This window comes from Tripterygium wilfordii, chromosome 2 (genome assembly GCF_013401445.1).
Source record: "Tripterygium wilfordii isolate XIE 37 chromosome 2, ASM1340144v1, whole genome shotgun sequence".
Lineage (NCBI taxonomy): Eukaryota > Viridiplantae > Streptophyta > Magnoliopsida > Celastrales > Celastraceae > Tripterygium > Tripterygium wilfordii.
In genome coordinates, this window is record NC_052233.1 from 11,173,443 (window position 1) to 11,192,413 (window position 18,971).

At 40.1% G+C, this 18,971-nt stretch overlaps 3 protein-coding genes across 5 annotated transcripts; 1 reads left to right on the forward strand and 2 right to left on the reverse strand.

The window, feature by feature from the left end:
* Positions 1 to 834: 834 nt before the first annotated feature.
* LOC120011271 (proline-rich receptor-like protein kinase PERK9) lies at positions 835 to 5,660 on the reverse strand (the record flags this gene model as incomplete). The annotated part of the gene is made up of 7 exons (XM_038862351.1): positions 835 to 1,071; positions 1,191 to 1,352; positions 1,685 to 1,832; positions 1,925 to 2,001; positions 2,087 to 2,157; positions 5,134 to 5,220; positions 5,315 to 5,660. Coding segments are annotated over 7 exons (1,128 nt in total), but the record flags the coding sequence as incomplete, so codon positions are not given.
* Positions 5,661 to 6,677: 1,017 nt separating this feature from the next.
* Positions 6,678 to 11,992, reverse strand: LOC120014075 (proline-rich receptor-like protein kinase PERK9). 3 transcript variants are annotated; one of them, XR_005471544.1, is made up of 10 exons: positions 11,670 to 11,992; positions 9,918 to 11,298; positions 8,929 to 9,342; positions 8,755 to 8,841; positions 8,399 to 8,469; positions 8,242 to 8,318; positions 8,013 to 8,160; positions 7,512 to 7,673; positions 6,940 to 7,407; positions 6,678 to 6,859 (listed from the first exon to the last, which is right to left on the reverse strand). XR_005471544.1 is itself a non-coding variant. In XM_038866006.1 (9 exons), exons 2-9 carry the CDS (start codon positions 11,089 to 11,091, stop codon positions 7,228 to 7,230), a joined length of 2,313 nt encoding a protein of 770 aa, XP_038721934.1. In that variant the 5' UTR covers positions 11,092 to 11,298; positions 11,670 to 11,992; the 3' UTR covers positions 6,906 to 7,227. The 3 variants fall into 3 exon arrangements, 2 of the variants coding, with proteins under 2 accessions (XP_038721934.1, XP_038721938.1); XM_038866006.1 differs by lacking the exon at positions 6,678 to 6,859 and having other exon boundaries at positions 6,906 to 7,407; XM_038866010.1 differs by lacking the exon at positions 6,678 to 6,859 and having other exon boundaries at positions 6,906 to 7,407; positions 9,918 to 11,368.
* Positions 11,993 to 15,656: 3,664 nt separating this feature from the next.
* Positions 15,657 to 17,921, forward strand: LOC120011280. Its single transcript, XM_038862363.1, has 2 exons — positions 15,657 to 17,758; positions 17,795 to 17,921. The coding sequence occupies exons 1-2, from the start codon at positions 15,657 to 15,659 to the stop codon at positions 17,844 to 17,846; spliced, it is 2,154 nt and encodes a 717-aa protein (XP_038718291.1). The 3' UTR covers positions 17,847 to 17,921.
* The last annotated feature ends 1,050 nt before the right edge of the window (positions 17,922 to 18,971 follow it).

Below are 18,971 nucleotides of genomic sequence, written 5' to 3' on the forward strand. Positions count from 1 at the left end.
ACAGGAACAACCTTCCAAAATCACCATTCATTGTAATTCAGATCTTCAAACAAATGATTTTAAGTCTATGAGATGGCAAAACCGAAAAAATCATCGGCGGATTTAGCCATGATTGTTGAAAATTCATTAGAACTGATAATACCATCTCTATCTGTGCCCCCATTTTAGCCATTGAACCCGCCAACTCTATCGTGGTAGTGAAATTTTTTTTTTTAAAAAAAATATCATTGAAGAAATATGTTTTTCATTGGAATCGAACTTTGGACAATGGTTAATCCAACTGATTGCCAACCAAGCCACTTATTATTGATATGAAAATGTCTTTTAGCTGCTTATGACAAGCAAGGCTCTTCACAGTTTATTAGACAATGTAATAACGAAATGCAATATAATTAGACAACATAATAACAAAAGTCAATGTAATTAGATAACGTAGTAACGAAATTCAACGTAATTAGCTAATATAATACTATTATGTCCGGTTATGGAAGAAATTGTCAGGGATGTATAGAGTTTTCGTATTCAAAAAATGTAGAGATCACATCTTTGACCGTTAAAGTGTACAGCCATATTCCATCAAAAAAAAATGTGTACAAACATATATATATATCTATATACACACACTCTAGTGCTCAAGTGTGGGGTCCATCTCACACGATACACGCTGGTGTAAGTACGGACCCACATGTGATGGGGTCCGTACATGTATGGTGTTAGATGAATCACGCACTTTACAGCTCTATATATATATTTGTAATCTTATCTTTGGCTAAAATCTCTGCTTCATGAGGAGGTTGTCAGTTCTACGAATATTTATTATGTTCTTCTAATTGTTCAAACTTCAAACTTGGAACTATCTTGGCTGAAAAATTCTGTACTATAATTTTGACTACCGTTCGAACTGTCTTGGCTGAAAAATTCTGAACTATAATTTTGGCCACTGAATGCCATCCTTTGAAGCCGTCTAATTTCTTCAGATTGTTGTGCAGAATTATATATCTCGCTTTCCCCAACTCTCATTATTCCATTAGTTAGATCTTCAGCACCTATACTTTCAAAAGCTCTGACAACCTGTGAATCACATGAGCTCGCTAAGAAAATTATGTGCCACCAGCACCACACCACACCACACCACACCCGGAGAATTCAAGATGAAATTAGTATAAACATTTTCAGCAAGTTGTTATTACCTCTCTCATTCGAGGTCTGTTGACAGCTGAACGTCTCACACAATCTGCAGCAGCCTTGATCATTCCGAGCATTTCCCTTTCAACGTAGTTTTTCCTAAGCCTTGGATCTGCCAAACCCTCAAATTCCTCGTTTTTAATTGCAAGGCTTAGCCGAGGTCGAGCCTGAGAGGTAAATGGGGCTATGGTTAGAGAAGGCAGACAGATCAAAAATTAATTACAGTTTTTTTTTTTTTTAAAACTAAAAACACATTGTGGCTATGTATTCAACAATGATGTCATAAAGCTCTCAATATTTTCCTTCTCGATTCCGTAGGAGGAAGTCAGAAAGATTAAGCAATAGAACCATCTAATTTGATTCCTTCTCACTAGAAAGAAATCAAACCTCAAAATTCATCCAGAGAAAGGAAATAATATATAATCCAGTAAATTTTTAACCAAATTCAACAGACAACTCACAAAGTGAAACCACAAGCATCATGATTTAGTTTGATTACCCATTCAACTAGACTCCTTTCTCCCAAAGGTTGGGATGAATCCACAGGCTTCCGCCCAGTTATTAGCTCCAAAAGCACAACTCCAAATGAGAACACATCAGATTTCTCGGTCAATCTACCACTCGATGCATATTCAGGAGCCAAGTATCTGAATAAACAATTGAAACAGTTAGATATACATATACATGGATGGAAAGTATATGCTGTACGTATGCGAGAGAGACAAAATTAGGTTCATACCCAAAAGTTCCCACGACTCGAGTGGTAACATTTGTATTTGCATCAAGAACGAATTTGGCGAGCCCAAAGTCTGAAATCTGTATGATCAAAATGAAGAAACTGTTAACATAAGCTTAAATGAAATCACTATGATGCGACTTCACGAAAAGCATTCATATATACTCGAGCTTCAAAGTTGTTGTCAAGAAGAATGTTTGTTGACTTGATATCTCGATGAATAATTCGTGGATTGCCTGACCACCATAGAAATGCAGCATAAATAACTTCATTAACAAAAAAAAAATACACACAATCATTCAGAAAATTGATTCTAATAAGCTTAGATGCAACAATCTATAGCACTAGCAAGTAGCAAGGCAATAACAAAATGGTCAGTAACTTCTTATTTCAATTTCAACTTTATTTTGCATAAATTTTTACTTCTATAATAGAAATCAGATAAGCTTAATCAAGCTAAGACCCTTTTCATTTTTCTACAAACTTTTCTTAGCTGAGCAATGGTTGAAGACTGAATTAAGTTACATTGTTCAAAATCATATGAGAGAGCAGACGAATAACTAAGCTTTTTTGCCCAGAAACCCTAAACTTGCGATAATGAAGAAATAAGACAAAAAAGGTCCACCATGCCATGAATGCCATGCGTCTACAAATACAGCCAAGCCCGACCCTAACCCAAAGCAGGGGCTTTGCGGATAAGAGCTTAATTTTTAACCTGCTCTAAATGTCGTTGAGGGTGATTCTTCAATGTGGGATTGTAAAGAGTAGGGCTGTTAAAAAATTGTCTAAATGGAAACTGAATCGATTAATCGATTTTTTATAATAGAAAATTATATATTTTTCCATTAAAAACCGAATCAAATTGATAAAAAAACAAAAAAATTGATTTTTTGATCGGTAATATACATATCAAAAAAATTCAAAAAAACCGATCACAAACACCCCTAGTAAAACGTCAGTGATTACTGGTGTCAGTGGTGTGTAGGGCTGTGCAAATTTCGGTTGTAACCGAATTTCCGAACCGAACCGACCGACCGTTAACCAAATTTATTGGTTAATATTAACCGATTGGACGGTTCGGTTAGAGATTTGTTAGTATTTCGGTTTTCGGTTAATGGTTCGGTTAACATAAAAAATTAACCAAATTAACCGAACCGAACAGAAAATATATGATATTATATAAATATATAATATATGTAATAATATGTGTATATATATATATGATTATTCTTATAAATATATAATTATGTTATTAATTTTCCACATATTAATAATTTAATACTTATATTCTTCTAAAAAAAATCTACTAATACTTATATAAAAAATTCAAAATAAATATAATATACATCAATTAATAAGTATTAATTCATGTTACCAAGTACCAACTTAGTAACTTACCATGTAATGTAACACCTTCAATATATTATATATTTATATTTATCATGATTAAATATGACGATGAAATTAATAATATGAAAAAACAAATACTATAAACCATTAAACCCTAAATCCTAAGGTTAAAGGTCCCAATAATATAAAATCTTAAATCTTTTGTTTTTTTTAAATGGGAACCCTAATTCCTATAAAACCTTATGAATGTAAACCCTAAACCCTATTAACTATATAACTATAGTCATGTTATAAACTTCAACCCTAATCGATAAAATACTAAACCTATAAAATTATACTCTAATAATATAAACCCTAAACTCTAACACTATAAAACCTTAAACCTTTTGTTTTTTTTTTTAAATGGAAACCCTAAACCCTATAAAACCTTATGAATGTAAACCCTAAACCCTATTAACTATATTACTATAGTCATGTTATAAACTTAAACCCTAACCGATAAAACGCTAAACCTATAAAATTATACTCTAATAATATAAACCCTAAACTCTAACACTATAAAACCTTAAACCTTTTGTTTTTTTTAAATGAGAACCCTAAACCCTATAAAACCTTATGAATGTAAACCCTAAACCCTATTAACTATATAACTATAGTCATGTTATAAATCATATTATATGCTAAATTAGTAACACATTCCACATAATATAAATATATAATAAATGATTAAAAGATCATGTTGTACGATATGCTATTATTTATTATTGATTAGGTGATAAATGATAAAATGATTAAAAGATGAGATTATTTATTAATATGTCATTATTATTTATTAAAATATATTTATGTACTATAATTATGGGCCATTGATCTAAAAAAATCAATGGCGTTTGGGCTTTGACCCAAAATATAAGGCTTTTGTGTTTTGGCTTTGGGCTTTGACTTTGACCCAAAATATTTGGAATTAACCGAACCGATCGAAATCCAAACCGAAATTTTAGGTTAACCGAACCGATGGTTAACCATCTAAAAAATGATGGTTCGGTTAAATGGATAAAATTAACCAAAAAAATTTGGTTAGGTTAAAAATATGTCCATAACCGAACCGACCGACCGATGCACACTCCTAGTGGTGTGCGATAACCTACATGTGAGAAGCTTTTAACTCTAATAAGAGTTTCGATTCTCTACTGCCACCCCACCCATCTTTTTACATACCCCAGATCTCTGGCCCCACACCCCAATAGTTGGCTCTTGAATACGTGTCACGTTTTATGGTATATAAACTAAAGAAAGTCATCATGACATAGTTATTACTTATTATTTATTATTAGTGTCATTCATAATCAAATTAATAGACTATTCATTAATAGCATATTTTAAGTACTCTATTTTAATGCTAAAACTAGGAGCATATTACAAACACATATTTATTATTGATGCGTGGAATTTAGACTATTTGATGCCTTACAAACACATATTTGTCATTAATTGATTGATTCTAATTTTATTTTATTTTCAATTTTGTCTAGATATAAAACACCAAGACCATCTCAAAAAAACAAAAAAAAACACCAAGACCATCTTCTAAAAAAAAACACCAACATCAGATTTTATATTTATGTTTTATACTTAAATTTTATTATAAATTTATATATTATTTTTTATATAAAAATCATGATTACCATCTCCTTTTACGAATTTTCTTTTTTTAAACAGAACACCACGCCACACAGCAAAGTCATATGGCACCCTTCAACCTCACGCAATACAAGAAGGGGGGGGGGGGAAAAGAGTCGACGTCCGTATGTGACCATATAATATATAATTATATATATGTTTACTGCTACAACTAGACTCACAATATTCATGAAGATAAGTTAATCCACAAGCGGCACCAGCAGCAATCTTAATGCGTGATGCCCAATCTAAAATGGGCCTTCCTTCACCTTCACCTACAAATGGAACGAAGCCAAGCACAGGATTAGTATTTTCATGTCACAAATCACAAATTTATCCTTGCCGGCTCAGTTTCAGATTTACCTTGGAGATGAAAATGCAAAGTATTGTTAGGCACATAGTCGTATACTATCAATCTTCTGCCCTCAGAAATGCAGTAACCCACAAGTGAAACCAAATGGCAATGATGTATGCGGCTAATAATATCTACTTCAGCTTTAAATTCTCGCTCGCCTTGCCCCCCGCCAATCCTGAGCTCCTTAACTGCGATCTCTGTCCCATCTGGTAGGTCTCCTTTGTACACACAACCAAATCCACCTTCACCCAAAAGATTCTGTGCTGAAAACCCATTTGTGGCCTTGGCTAGTTCTTTATATGTAAACCGTGGCCGTGAATTGCCAATTTCACCTGGCTCTGTTGGAGGTGAATATTATGCTAAAAAAAGGATGGATAGTCGTACTTGGTACTATTCTATTTGCCCATTTATTTAACATGGCGAACATATGTTAAGTTCCAAAGGTGCAACTTAAAATATCACATGTTCAAACCCCACAAACAGCATCTCCGCAGTGGCAAAAGTTACGTTAAATTACTTGGAAAAGAATTGGAAGATAGAGAGATGGGAATCAAGTAATTAAGCAACAAATAAGCAACAACGCAGTTGCAATATACCTGATCCAGGGGAGGACCCGAGGGGAGATGGCATGTCCCTTCTTCTTTTCCTCATGCAGCAGGCAGCCGATCCAATCAGGCTAAGTGCATTAATTCCTGCTGCTACGGCAATAGACAATGCCACCATTACTGCCAGAACTTGAGTTTTCTGGTGCGTTGGGGCAAGAATTATTCACATTTGGATTACCAGGAGAATTAGGAGGAGGAGAGAAGGGTTGTGGTGGTGGAGTGGCGGAGGACAATGGAGGGGATGGTGGCGGAGCAGAAGGAGATGGAGGTGGAGAGGTTGTTGCCATCAGGAGGTGGAGGTGGAGGTGGAGGTGAGGAGGGCTTGGTGTTGTGATGGGGGTGGAACTGGGGGCTCTTTATAGTAACCGAACCCTTCTGGTTTATACGACACATTTTCATACAACACATTTTCTTACTTTATTAAAAACCCACCTCCCCTGAATCCCTGATTCCCTATTGGTTTATAGTTGATAAGATGTTTTGTTGAAGCCTTGAAGGTTCCCCGAAACTCTTCCATGGCACGCTTCCTTTTTCCCTTGTCTCAGCTGCGAGGCTCATCCAGATTCTAGACTGACTCTGTGTATGCCCTACTGTGAAGAGTTGGGCTCCTGATTGTATGGTATGTTCATTACTGGGCTTGCTTTTATCTTCACTCTTGTTAGTTGTATGTTTGGGCTTTTACTACTCATGGGCTCAAGTCGACTAGTTTTAGTTACAGAGTTCTAAAACTCACCGTTTCATTTATGGTTCAATACTGGACGTCAAGTCAAGAAAACGTACAAATTTATTATAAGTTTACACTTCACCAGACTCTTCCTATCCCTTCCATGCCCTAATGATGTGGAGCTTGTCATTCTCACATCTTAACAGAACTATCTGAGTTGAAGTTATACAACATTTACCATTTCTTCTCGTTCCCAAGAAAAAATCAGCAGAAGAAAAATTAAACTAATGTACTAAGCAGGGGGGTCGAGAAAGAGGACCGTAGCGACCATGAGACAAATTTTCAGTTACTTAGCTCTATTAACAACATAATGACAATGGTATCAAAAATGTGCATATGCTAATGACATGTACAAAGAATTCCCGCGCAAAATTGAACTACCTATGGCTATCACCAATGCTAAAAGAATCTAATTTACAAGCAAAAGGATTCAGAGTATTCATACGTTAAGCCTGATATCAGTAGTCTGAGATGGACAATGATTTGAGTCAGGCAACGCCATCAAAAGGGTCTCCAACTCTCCATCTTTGGTTAAAATCTCTGCTTCATGAGGAGGTCGTCAGTTCGACGGAGATTTATTATGTTCGTTCTTCTAATTGTTCAAACTAACTTGGCTGAAAAAATCTGTGCTGTAATTTTGACTACCGAATGCCATCCTTCGAAACCATCTAATTTCTTCAGATTGTTGTGCAGAGTTATATATCTCGCTTTCCCCAACTCTCATTCCATTAGTTAGATCTTCAGCAGCTATACTATCGAAAGCTCTGACAACCTGTGAATCACATGAGCTAGCTAAGAAAATTTTGTACCACCAGCACCGCACCCAGAGATTTCATGATGAAATAAGTAGAAATGGTTTCAGCAAGTTCTTAATACCTGTCTCATTCGGGGCCTCTTCACAGCTGAATGTCTGACACAAGCTGCAGCAGCCTCGATCATTCGGAACATTTCACTTTCAACGTAGTTCTTCCCAAGCCTTGGATCTGCCAAACCCTGAAATTCCTCGTTTTCAAGTGCATGGCTTAGTAGAGGTCGAGCCTGAGAGGTAAATTGGGCTTCGGTTAGAGAAGGCAGAGTAGGACAGATCAAGAATTTATAAGTACAGGTATGTTGACTAAGAACACATTGTGGCTTTGTATTCAACAATGATGTCATAAAGCTCTCACACCACTATTTCTTATTCATTCTCTTAGCAAGTATGCATATTTGTATAGAAGGCTTTAGAATTTCTATCAACATATAAAGAAATGAAACCTGAAACTTCATCCAGATTAAGGAAATAATATATAATGCAGCAACTTTTTCACCAAATTCAACAGACAAGTCATATGTTACAATGAAAGTGAAACCACAAGTATCATGATTTAGTTTGATTACCCATTCAACTAGACTCTCTTCTCCCAGAGGTTGGGATGCATCCACGGGCTTCCGTCCTGTTATTAGCTCCAAAAGCACAACTCCAAATGAGAATACATCAGATTTATCAGTCAATTTACCACTTGATGCATATTCAGGAGCCATGTATCTGAATTAAAAATTGAAACAGTTAGATGACCATAGACATGGAAAATATATGCTGTATGAGAGAGACAAATTAGGTTCACACCCAAAAGTTCCCATGACGCGAGTGGTAACATGTGTATTTGCATCAAGAGCTAATTTGGCGAGCCCAAAGTCTGAAACCTGTATAATTAAAATGAAGAAACTGTAACATAATGTTAAATGAAATCACTATGATGCGGCTTTACGAAAAACATTCATACTCGAGCTTCAAAGTTATTGTCAAGAAGAATGTTTGATGACTTGATATCCCGATGAATTATCCGAGGATGGCCTGACAACCATAGAAATGTAACATAAATAACTTCATTAACAAAAAAAACACTTAATCATGTGGAAAATTAATTCTAATCAGCTTAGATGCAACAATCTATAGCACCAGCAAGGCAATAACAAATGGTCAGTAACTTCTTATTTCCACTTGATTTAGCATAAATGTTTACTTCTATAATAGAAATCAGAGAAGCTTAGTCAAGCTAAGACCCTGTTCTTGACTGCTACTGGTTTGATGGTGAACGTGTTTTAGGTACCAAAGCTTAAGATGTACAACTAGACTCACAATCTTCATGAAGATAAGCTAATCCACGAGCGGCACCAGCTGCAATCTTAATGCGTGATGCCCAATCTAAAACGGGTCTTCCTTCACCTACAAATGGAACGAATCCAAGCACAGGATTAGTGGTTAATCTCACAATTCACAAATTTATCCTTGAATGCTCAGTTTCAGATTTACCGTGAAGATGAAAATACAGAGTATTGTTAGGCACATAGTCATATACTAGCAATCTTCTGCTCTCAGAAATGCAGTAACCCACAAGTGAAACCAAATGGCAATGATGTATACGACTAATAATCTCTACTTCAGCTTTAAATTCCCGCTCGCCTTGCCCCCCGCCAATCTTGAGCTGCTTAACTGCAATCTCTCTTCCATCTGGTAGGTATCCTTTATACACATAACCAAATCCACCTTCACCCAAAAGATTTTGTGCTGAAAACCCATTTGTGGCCTTGACTAGTTCATCATATGTAAACCATGCCCGTGAATTGCCAAGTCCACCTGGCTCTGTTGGAGGTGAATATGGAAAATCGCTGCCCGAACCACTTGCTACTAAGGGAGCTGAAGATCGTGTCTTTGTAAAGGAAGAATCTGAATGCAAGGTGCAGATATTTGAGTCATAATACAGAACCGCTAAAGAGGATGGATAGACGTACCATCCTATTTACCCATTTATTTAACACAACGAACATGTGGCCCAGTGGTTAAAAGGTCACATGCTCAAACCCCATAACAAGCTCTCCGCATATTACGCAAAGGAATTCTGTGTATTGTGCATGAGAGTTGTTTACCCTTTTTACCTATATTCAAACTAATTCAATTTTATTTATTTTAATAAAAATGAAAAATATTCATATCAAAATTCAATCGACTCAGTTCTTCTTCCACAGCATTCCACATTGTGCAACATATATCATATAACAAGGTAATACATAATGAACTGCAGTCCTGTCATGTTTCTAATCTGATGGTCATGTTTCTAATCTGATGGTCATGTTCTGCCATGGCTCAAACACCAGAAGAAGATAAGAATGTCCAAGTAAAGTCTTGCTTTCCAATTAGCCATAAAAGAGTTGTGTAAAATCACTTGGAAAAGAATTGGAAGATAGAGAGAGGGGAAGCAAGCAAGCAAAAAATGTAAAGCAACAAATAAGCAACAATGATACCTGATCTGGGGGAAGACCCAAGGGGAGATGGCATAACATAGACACCGTTAAGCCCAGACATATCCCTTCTTCTTTTCCTCATGCACCAGGCAGCCAATCCAATCAGGCTAAGTACAATAATTCCTACTGCGACGGCAATAGCCACTGCACCTCCAGTGCCAATGCCACCATTCCTGCCAGAACTTGAGTTTTCCGGTGCGCTGGGGCTAGAATTATTCACATTTGGATTACCAGATGGTGAACCAGGAGAATTAGAAGAAGGAGGAGAAGCACGAGATGGAGGAGGTGGAGCTAAACTTATAACTGGTGGTGATAGGGATGAACTAGGAGGAGAATTTGGTGGTGAAGGTGTTGGTCGAGAAGTAGGTGGCACCAGTCTAGGAGGAGGGGGGGCATTAGTGGGTGGTACTGATGCTGTTGGAGGAAATGAACTTTGAGGAGGGAGTGATGCTGGTGGTGAAGGTGGACTTTCGGGTGGCACTGATTCTGGTGGTGGGGGTGATCGTGAAGGTGGTTGCAATGTTGGAGCTGGTGGTGGTGCATTTTCAGATGGTGGAGGTGTATTATGAGGTGGGCTAGGTGATGGTGGTGGGGGTGAATTTGACGGTGGAGTGGATGGTGACGGAGGTGAATTCTGCGGTGCAGGTGTATTCTGAGGTGGGCTAGGTGATGGTGGTGGGGGTGCATTTGACGGTGGAGTGGATGGTGGCGGAGGTGAATTCTGCAGTGGTGGTGTTAAGGATTGGGGTGGGGGTGAACTACGAGGTGGACTAGATGCTGGAGGAGGAGGTGAAATTGCAGGCCGATTCACAGATGGTGGTGGTGGTGAATTGGAAGTGGATGGGGGAGGGGATGGGGGTGAGGTTGGTGGAACATCTTGTGGAGGAGGGGGTGATGCAGGAGGTACTGATGGGATTGAAGTTACATTAGGGGGTGGAGGTGCTGGCTGTTGTGTTGGAGGGGCTGATTGTCCGACTGGAGGAGGAGATTGAGGCGGTGGCGTCGAAGGTGTTGTAGAGCCTGGTGGATTCGCATTCTGCTGAGGAGGTGGGGACGCTGAAACAGGATTAGGAGGAGGAGAGGAGGGTTGTGGTGGTGGAGTGATGGAGGACAATGGAGGGGACGGTGGCGGAGCAGAAGGAGATGGATTTGGAGGTGGAGACGTGGTTGCCATCAATTTAGTTACCAAACAAGTAACTCAAGTGCAAATTTTTTGAGCCCCCATTAGACCTTCAAATATTTCTTCAGAGATCCAATTGCAAAAACCAAAACTTTTTGAGGAAAACGAAAATGCAGCATTTCAAATCTTTCACGCCAACCCAAATTATCAAAACTTCTAAACGATAGATTCTCCAAATCACCAAACTTCACCAACCAAGCCCTGAAATCACCAAACCCTCAAACTTCAAAACACAGAAACCTCTTTGGACTCAAACCAAGATCACCAGCTACTGGAAATCAAAACCCAAATCAGTATTCACGATTTCAGAATAACAAAGATCGTCAACACAGAGCACATAACAGGTTTTAAGCTCAACCCAGATCATCAATCACTAGTAAAGATTAACACAGATCATCCAGCAAATACCCCAGTAAAACCCAGATGCTAAATCTCATTAAAAATAACCCAACAACTACCCATATAAATTATGATCCCAAATCTCCAGCGAGAAAATGCAGCAGCAACTATATCATTCTTATCTAGGCAAACAAGAAACTAAAATCTCAAAAAGAATCCAAAAAACACTTTACCTTTGTCGACAATTATCAGTACGAAAACAAATAGTTATCACTCCGTTTTTGAATGGCAACCGACTTTGGCTGGGTCCTCAGTTCTCCTCTCCTCCATAGATAGTTCAAATGGGAACACGTATTGTGGGGTCTCTACCCAAAGCCAAAGCAGCAGTAAAAATGACCCGTGCAAGAACAAAATAAATTGTTTTCGACAGTTTTCAAAGCTGGAAATTGAAATATAGAGAATTAAATTGCATTTATTATCATGATATTATTCATGATTCAAAAAAATGCAAAAGACTTGACTTTTTTTTTTTTATTACGTTATATGATAGAGATAAATCACAATATTGCTCCTCTTTCTATTTTTCTGCCATACATGGGTTTTATTGAAAGGAAATTACTCAACGAAATGAAAGCACTGCAGATCCAATTGTCAAAGAAAAAAATTAAATATCTTTTCTTCATTTCATACTCCAAAGTTTCTAACTTTATTTTTAGTATCTAATTTTTTAATAAATAATATCAAATACCCACCTGCCCTGAATCCCTGTTTGTTTATAGTAGGTGTTTGATACTATAAATTAATGCTTTGTTTGCTCTAATTTTGTCATTACTTCTGGACTTTATCATTTGGAACCCTGAGTTTGACCCATACTATTTTATTGTCCAAAATTGAATAGTCTTTCCATACTATTTGTTGGTTGATTATTTTTATACAAGAACAAATCAGCAAGTAATCAAACAACAAGTTGAGAGTATATTATAATTCCCCAACATATTAAATAGAGAGAAAGTAGATGTGGGTTTTACAAAAAATATAATAAAGAATTTTTTTTTATAATCAAGAGCAACTCAACAAACTTGCTCTTTGGATTGTTCATTAAACCCAAACTCGGATCGAAATAGACACGAGCAAATTTGCTTGATAGGTTAGTTAGGTTGTGGCCCAACGCAAATCACTTGAAAATAGTGACGTTAGTTTAGAATAAAACTCCCGATTTCGGATGAAATTCTTTATGCCTCTTAAGTTCGGAGAGATAACCCCTAGTGTATCTCCACGTGGTTTAGAAAAGGATAATTTAGAATTAAAGGGCATCTTTGTTTGGGATAATTGAGTAGTTTTTTTCCCCCTTTAATGGTGTTAAAAAACAGAGTATTGTATTGTAAGCTGACCAATTAGACAATTATTTTGAAGATTGTAACGGTGGTGGCCCATATTTGTCCAATTATTCTATTAAATATCATCTCTCTTTTTGTTATTATTAGTGCGTGTTCTTGATTGGTAGACGTAGACAATAGTATTATGTTATGTGGACCATATAAGCATAAAAATTTTGCTAAGAAAAAGACACCTACATATACACATATGTATGTATATATTTTGATGTTGTACGCGTGCATGCACGTCAACGCGGCCTCGTAAGCGCACTTTCGAAGGCTGAAAGAATGCAATCTCTAGATTCTCTATAGACAAGCGTCCACGTGAACTGAGACGAGACGGGCTTCATTGTCAACTTCCACTCATGCTGGGTTCGACATTTTCAAACCTCTGTTTTGGTACTTTGTTCTTCCTCAATAGAAGAGAAGGAAAGTCAGAAATTCAATTATGAAACAAGCAGAGAAACACAACTCTTGTAGAAAGATTCAAACTTGTTAGCCAAACTTGTTTCTCAAAGTTACCCAAATTCTGTTGACTCTAAATTGTTTATGGGCTGGATTAGTAAGGCTGGGCTGAACATGGCCTTATAGGATTAGGTCCATCCGCAATACAACAATCGTCCTATGGATCCGATGTTTTTTGTCCCACTTATCTCAAATACTGAGATGGATGCACACGATTTCATATGAATCACATATCCCAAATGAAGTCATCTCAGATAGCTGGGACAAAAACACACTGGGATCCTTAGCATTTTTGTTAGCAATAAGAATTAAGGGTCGATATCGGGCCGAGCCGTGCTGGGCTTGGCTCCCAAAATGAGGCACAAGCCCGGTCCGGCTACTAAGCTCGAGCCTCGGGCTTCTGGCCTTTGGGTTGGGTCCGACTTTTGACTATATAATATTTATATATGTATTATATATATGCATATGTGTAATATATATGTATATGTATATGTATTATGTATATATATATATATACACAAACAGACAGTGCACATATATACACACAGACAGTGCACAAAAATATATAAATATATATGATTTATGTATATATATGTGTAGACAATATATATATATATTGTATGATACCTAGTCGGATTTGGACCGGACCAAAATTGACCCGAGGTATCGAGTTTTGAGCCGGGATTGACCCCATAAATGAAGCCTAGGCCCACCAGAGGAATCGGGCCAGGAATTGGCTACGTCCGTGGGCCAAAGATGACCTCTAATAAGAATAGGCAACCTATGAAAGACTAGAAGAATTATCAAAGAAGAATTTGGAGTTTAGGGCGGGATTAATAAAAATTATGTTTAATACAAGATCAAGAGAAGCATTACATGATAATCAGCTGACACTTGAGGATACAAAATCAACTATGGTGGATTTATGGAAATCGAGAGCTTTGGTCATCCAGTAGCAAATGATGAATCACCTTCCATTGCTCTCCCAAAGAAAAAGAAAAAGTATTTGGGAATTCTTCCATAGTCAAAAGATCACAAATGCTGCGCCCAAGGCTCTGTGGAGAAGAAAATGGCCTTCCTTACATGATTTCCGATTAGAAAGCGATAGCTCATAGCAGAAGTAGTAGATCAATTAGGCCTCTCTAGTAACCTTGAGTTTCGTCTCGAATTAATCTCGGCTGCCCAACTCTTTCCTATTTCAGTCTGAAATTTTCCTAGAGACGAGAGTGGTGCATAAAAAACATGGATGATTACAATTACAGAAAAATATCACTTTTTGTTATATATATATAGTCTTGAGAAAAGTAAAAAGTACTGTAGTGGCAAAAAACCGTCAGATGATTCAACCAGCGATATTGGGCGACGGTCAACGCAATGTGGGTCGGTCAACACCCATCTACATCCAGAGCCCTCGGCAGCCCATGAAAGGGCGCGCAAGCCCATCTACATTAAGCTTCCCAGGCGGTCCATTAAGGAGCTTCCCAGGCGGCCCATTAAGGAACGCCCTAGGCGGCCCAGTAAGGAGCGCCCTAAGCGGCTCAGTAAGGAGCGCCTCAACCGGAGACGTCTAACGTAACTAATCGTCAAGAGACAAAAACCACTCACACCTCAGGTACGCGTCTTGCATCATATTCACATGTATTTGCATACGCATATACCCCGTACCATGTTGATCATGCACCTAAACCATTATCTTCTATCGTACCCCCGCCCCCTGAGGTAACGGTCGTCTGAGATCTCTGTCGAACCTGGCCCCGACAAATCATACAGCCTAGCACGTCGTATCAGACGGCCTTCAGCCACCTTCTGACACCGAGCCGCCTGACCACTGTACACTCCGGACTTCAACCAACCAAAATAGGCCGCGTGTCCTGACACTCGACACCACCTCCCCGTACCTGCCTGCGAACTGTACCCAATATGTCAGTATTGGTCGGTTGACTACCCAACTATAAAAGGCCCCCTCCCCCTCGGGAGCAAGGGGACGCATTTTTTCTCAGAGACTCAAACCCCTCGCCCTCTTTCACTTCCTTAAGCCCTCAGTTCATTCACAGCTACCTGGCATTTTTTGCATCCATCATTTCCATATCAGCATTCACATTTTATGATTCGTATATCTTTGCTTTGACCGACCCAATTCCAATTTACTGACTTGAGCGTCGGAGGTTCTTTGGCAGGTACCCCACTGGTGCCCAAGTCCTTCGATCTCAACCTTGCTTTGTTTCTCAGGATCCCGCTGTAGAAGGCCTGCATAGAAATTACGTTGACTATTCAACGATTGTAGATTCGGGTATCTACAATTTGGCGCCCACCGTGGGGCCTCTACAGCTCTTCGCCCGGCAAAGCCGAAAACCACAACCGTACCCATCTTGAAACACCATGTCTCACTCGGAATCGGACCCTATGGTCGACGTGCTGGCCCAACTAACGTCCATCAGAGAGGAACTCCGGGAAAATTCTATAAAGATGGCTGCCTTGGAAGCCGAAAACAACGCCGTCAGGGCCGAAAATGCGAAGCTCTTGGAGTTGAACGAACAGACCATCCGTGATAGGAGTGCTGTGCGCTCCATGCCACCCCTCGAACAAGGCACACCAGAAAGAACCTCCAACCAATATGCTCGCCCATTGAGCGCCGGCCTGAGCAGGTATTTCACCCCCGGACAAAGTTCAAGGCAAAATGACCCACCTACGCATACCATCGGTGGCCATCCCAGTCCGACGACCGGCGCCCAACCCGAAGGTCATAACTGGCCACGAACGCCACCATTGTTCCCAGCATTTTCCTACATTCCACCCTCTTCCAATCCCTCGAGTATGGGAGCACCACTTGAGGAATGGACGCAAAGGCTCGCCACACTAGAATCCAGGATGAACAAAGTCCCAGGAGTAGTGGCACCGCCGGAAAAGACGCCACAAAGTAGCTTTGCAGACTCCCCTTTCTCTCCCTCGATTGCTATGACGGAGGCTCCACCAAGGTTCGCCGCGCCAATTATGAAGTTATACGATGGAACCGAAGATCCCGAGGAGCACGTGGCACACTACAAACAGAAAATGTTCGCCACTTCGATACCATTAGATCTACGAGAGGCGTGCATGTGCAAAGGATTCGGATCAACATTGACCGGGCCAGCTCTTCAATGGTACATTAGTCTCCCCAACGGCAATATCTCTTCATTCGCCCAGTTAGTGGACACCTTCCTTGTGCACTTCTCCAGTAGCAAGAAAATTCAAAAATGTTCAGAAGACTTGTTCAGAGTCGTCCAACGCCGTGAGGAATCAACCAGAGACTTCGTAGCTCGTTTCAACAAAGAGAGAGTCTCAATTCCTCGATGTAATCCTGAGACCGCGTTTAGAGCCTTCAAAAATGGACTACTTGTCGACAGAGGATTGTATGAAGAAATAGCGAAGTATGATTGTCAGAACATGGAAGATGCTCTAGCCCGCGCAACAATCCAAATCAGATGGGAAGAGGATGCCCGACGGCGACCGACCCCGCCGAACAATGATAGAGAGAAGCGCGGCAAAAGAGAAGAACAACCAGCGCCTCCACCGCCAAGAAACACTGCCCACTCCCGACCGTTCAACAGGGGATTCAACAGACGAGAATACTATGAAAATGCGCCCGAATACAACTTAAGTATCGCACATGACGAGACAGTACTTGTACTCAAAAAAATGGGAGAGAAAGTGAAATGGCCGTTAAAGAACACCGACGGAAGAGAAAAAGACACCACTAAATGGTGCGGCTTTCATCAAGTCCATGGGCACAAAACCACCGAATGCAAGGCCTTACTTTACGAAGTAAACGATTTGGTCAATCGCGGCCATTTGCACGACTTGCTGACCGAAAGAGGAAAAGCTCTCTTAGCAAAAAGAAAGGAAAAGGCCGCAGAGGACGGTATACCGGAGCCCACTGAAACTATTGCGGTCATCATTGGGGGTTCAGAGATTAGTGGAATTTCTCACTCGGCCGCCAAAAGAAGTGCAAGAGCCGCCATTAATCCCGACGCAAGGAAGGGACGGCTGACGAAGACTCCTTCCGATCAGGTGATCATGTTTACCGATAGTGAAGCCACCGATCTGTTAGATCCACACCACGACGCCCTTGTCATCTCCATTCAGGTAGCAAATTGCATAATTAAACGGGTGTTAATCGACAACGGCAGTTCGGCGAACGTCTTGATGCTGAGCACCCTTAAAAAGATGAACATTGATGAAAATCGCGTTGTACGACGATCGACGATCCTAATCGGATTCGGCGGAGAACAAAAGTTCACCGAAGGCGAAATAGCATTGCCCGTATATGCCGGTGGGGTCAATTGCCAAACGAAGTTCCTCGTCCTTGATTGTCACTCACCATTCAACATAATCCTTGGGCGTCCGTGGATTCATGAGATGAAAGCAGTCCCGTCAACTTATCATCAAGTCGTCAAATTCCCAACGGCCGCCGGAATCAAAGAAATCTACGGTGAACAATTGGCATCTAGAGAATGTTACCAGAATGGCCTCAAAAAGACATCTAGAGAATGTTACCAGAATGGCCTCAAAAAGAAGAAAGAGCAGTTATAGCAATTACAGCAATCGTCCGACTCCGGCGGGCAAAATACGCCCGAAGTGGAGGAGTTAGACGAAGTTTCGATCTCTCCGGAGTTCCCCGAACAGAAGGTTCAAATTGGAGCCCGCTTGCCTCCCGAGTTGCGAGGAAAATTGATCACCTTTCTGTCCCAGCACCGACACTGCTTCGCTTGGTCTCATGCTGATATGACGGGAGTCGACCCAAACGTGGCCATGCACCGTTTAAGAGTAGACCCCGATCACTCGCCGGTCAAACAGAAACGGAGGAAGTTCGCCCCTGAAAGAAATCGAATCATTAACGAAGAAGTTCAGCACCTGATTGATAATGGTTTCGTCAGAGAAGTGAATTATCCCGATTGGTTGGCGAACGTGGTGGTAGTGAAGAAGAAGAACGGCAAATGGCGAGTCTGCATAGACTTTACCGATCTCAACAAAGCTTGCCCAAAAGATCCGTTCCCCCTACCTCACATTGATATGATGGTCGACGCCACGGCTGGCCACGAACTGTTGAGTTTCATGGACGCCTTCTCCGGATATAACCAGATCCTCATGCATCCCGATGATCAAGAAAAAACCGCGTTCGTCACAGAAAGGGGCATTTTTTGTTACAAAGTAATGCCCTTCGGATTAAAAAATGCTGGCGCGACATACCAACGACTTGTCAACCGAATGTTCGCCGGATTACTAGGAGACACAATGGAAGTATATATTGATGACATGTTAGTCAAATCATTGGTCGCTGAGCAACACTTGCACCATTTACAGCAGGCGTTCGACTTATTGATCAAATATGGCATGAAACTGAATCCCACCAAGTGCTCATTCGGAGTAACCGCTGGGAAGTTCCTGGGCTATATCGTAACTCAACGAGGCATCGAAGCAAATCCCGACCAAATCAGAGCAATCCTCGACCTCCCTTCGCCAAAATGCGTAAAAGAGGTGCAGAAATTGACGGGGAGGGTGGCGGCGCTCAACAGATTCGTATCTAGGTCATCCGAAAAATGCCACCAGTTCTTTACAACGCTTCGCAAAACAAAAGACTTCGCATGGACCGCCGACTGCGAGAAGGCTCTGCAGCAGCTGAAAGAATACTTGACTTCACCACCACTATTGTCCAAG

What these genes read in the sequence shown, in the direction of transcription:
- LOC120014075 (XM_038866006.1), bottom strand. Translation starts at nt 11,091, where the DNA reads ATGGCAACCACGTCTCCACCTCCAAATCCATCTCCTTCTGCTCCGCCA. An exon ending in TCTGTATTTTCATCTTCACG is followed by an intron (nt 8,842 to 8,928) that starts GTAAATCTGAAA and finishes TTCCATTTGTAG; the next exon opens with GTGAAGGAAGACCCGTTTTA. An exon ending in ACAATAACTTTGAAGCTCGA is followed by an intron (nt 8,319 to 8,398) that starts GTATGAATGTTT and finishes TTAATTATACAG; the next exon opens with GTTTCAGACTTTGGGCTCGC.
- LOC120011280 (XM_038862363.1), top strand. Translation starts at nt 15,657, where the DNA reads ATGTCTCACTCGGAATCGGACCCTATGGTCGACGTGCTGGCCCAACTA. An exon ending in ATCTACGGTGAACAATTGGC is followed by an intron (nt 17,759 to 17,794) that starts ATCTAGAGAATG and finishes CCTCAAAAAGAC; the next exon opens with ATCTAGAGAATGTTACCAGA.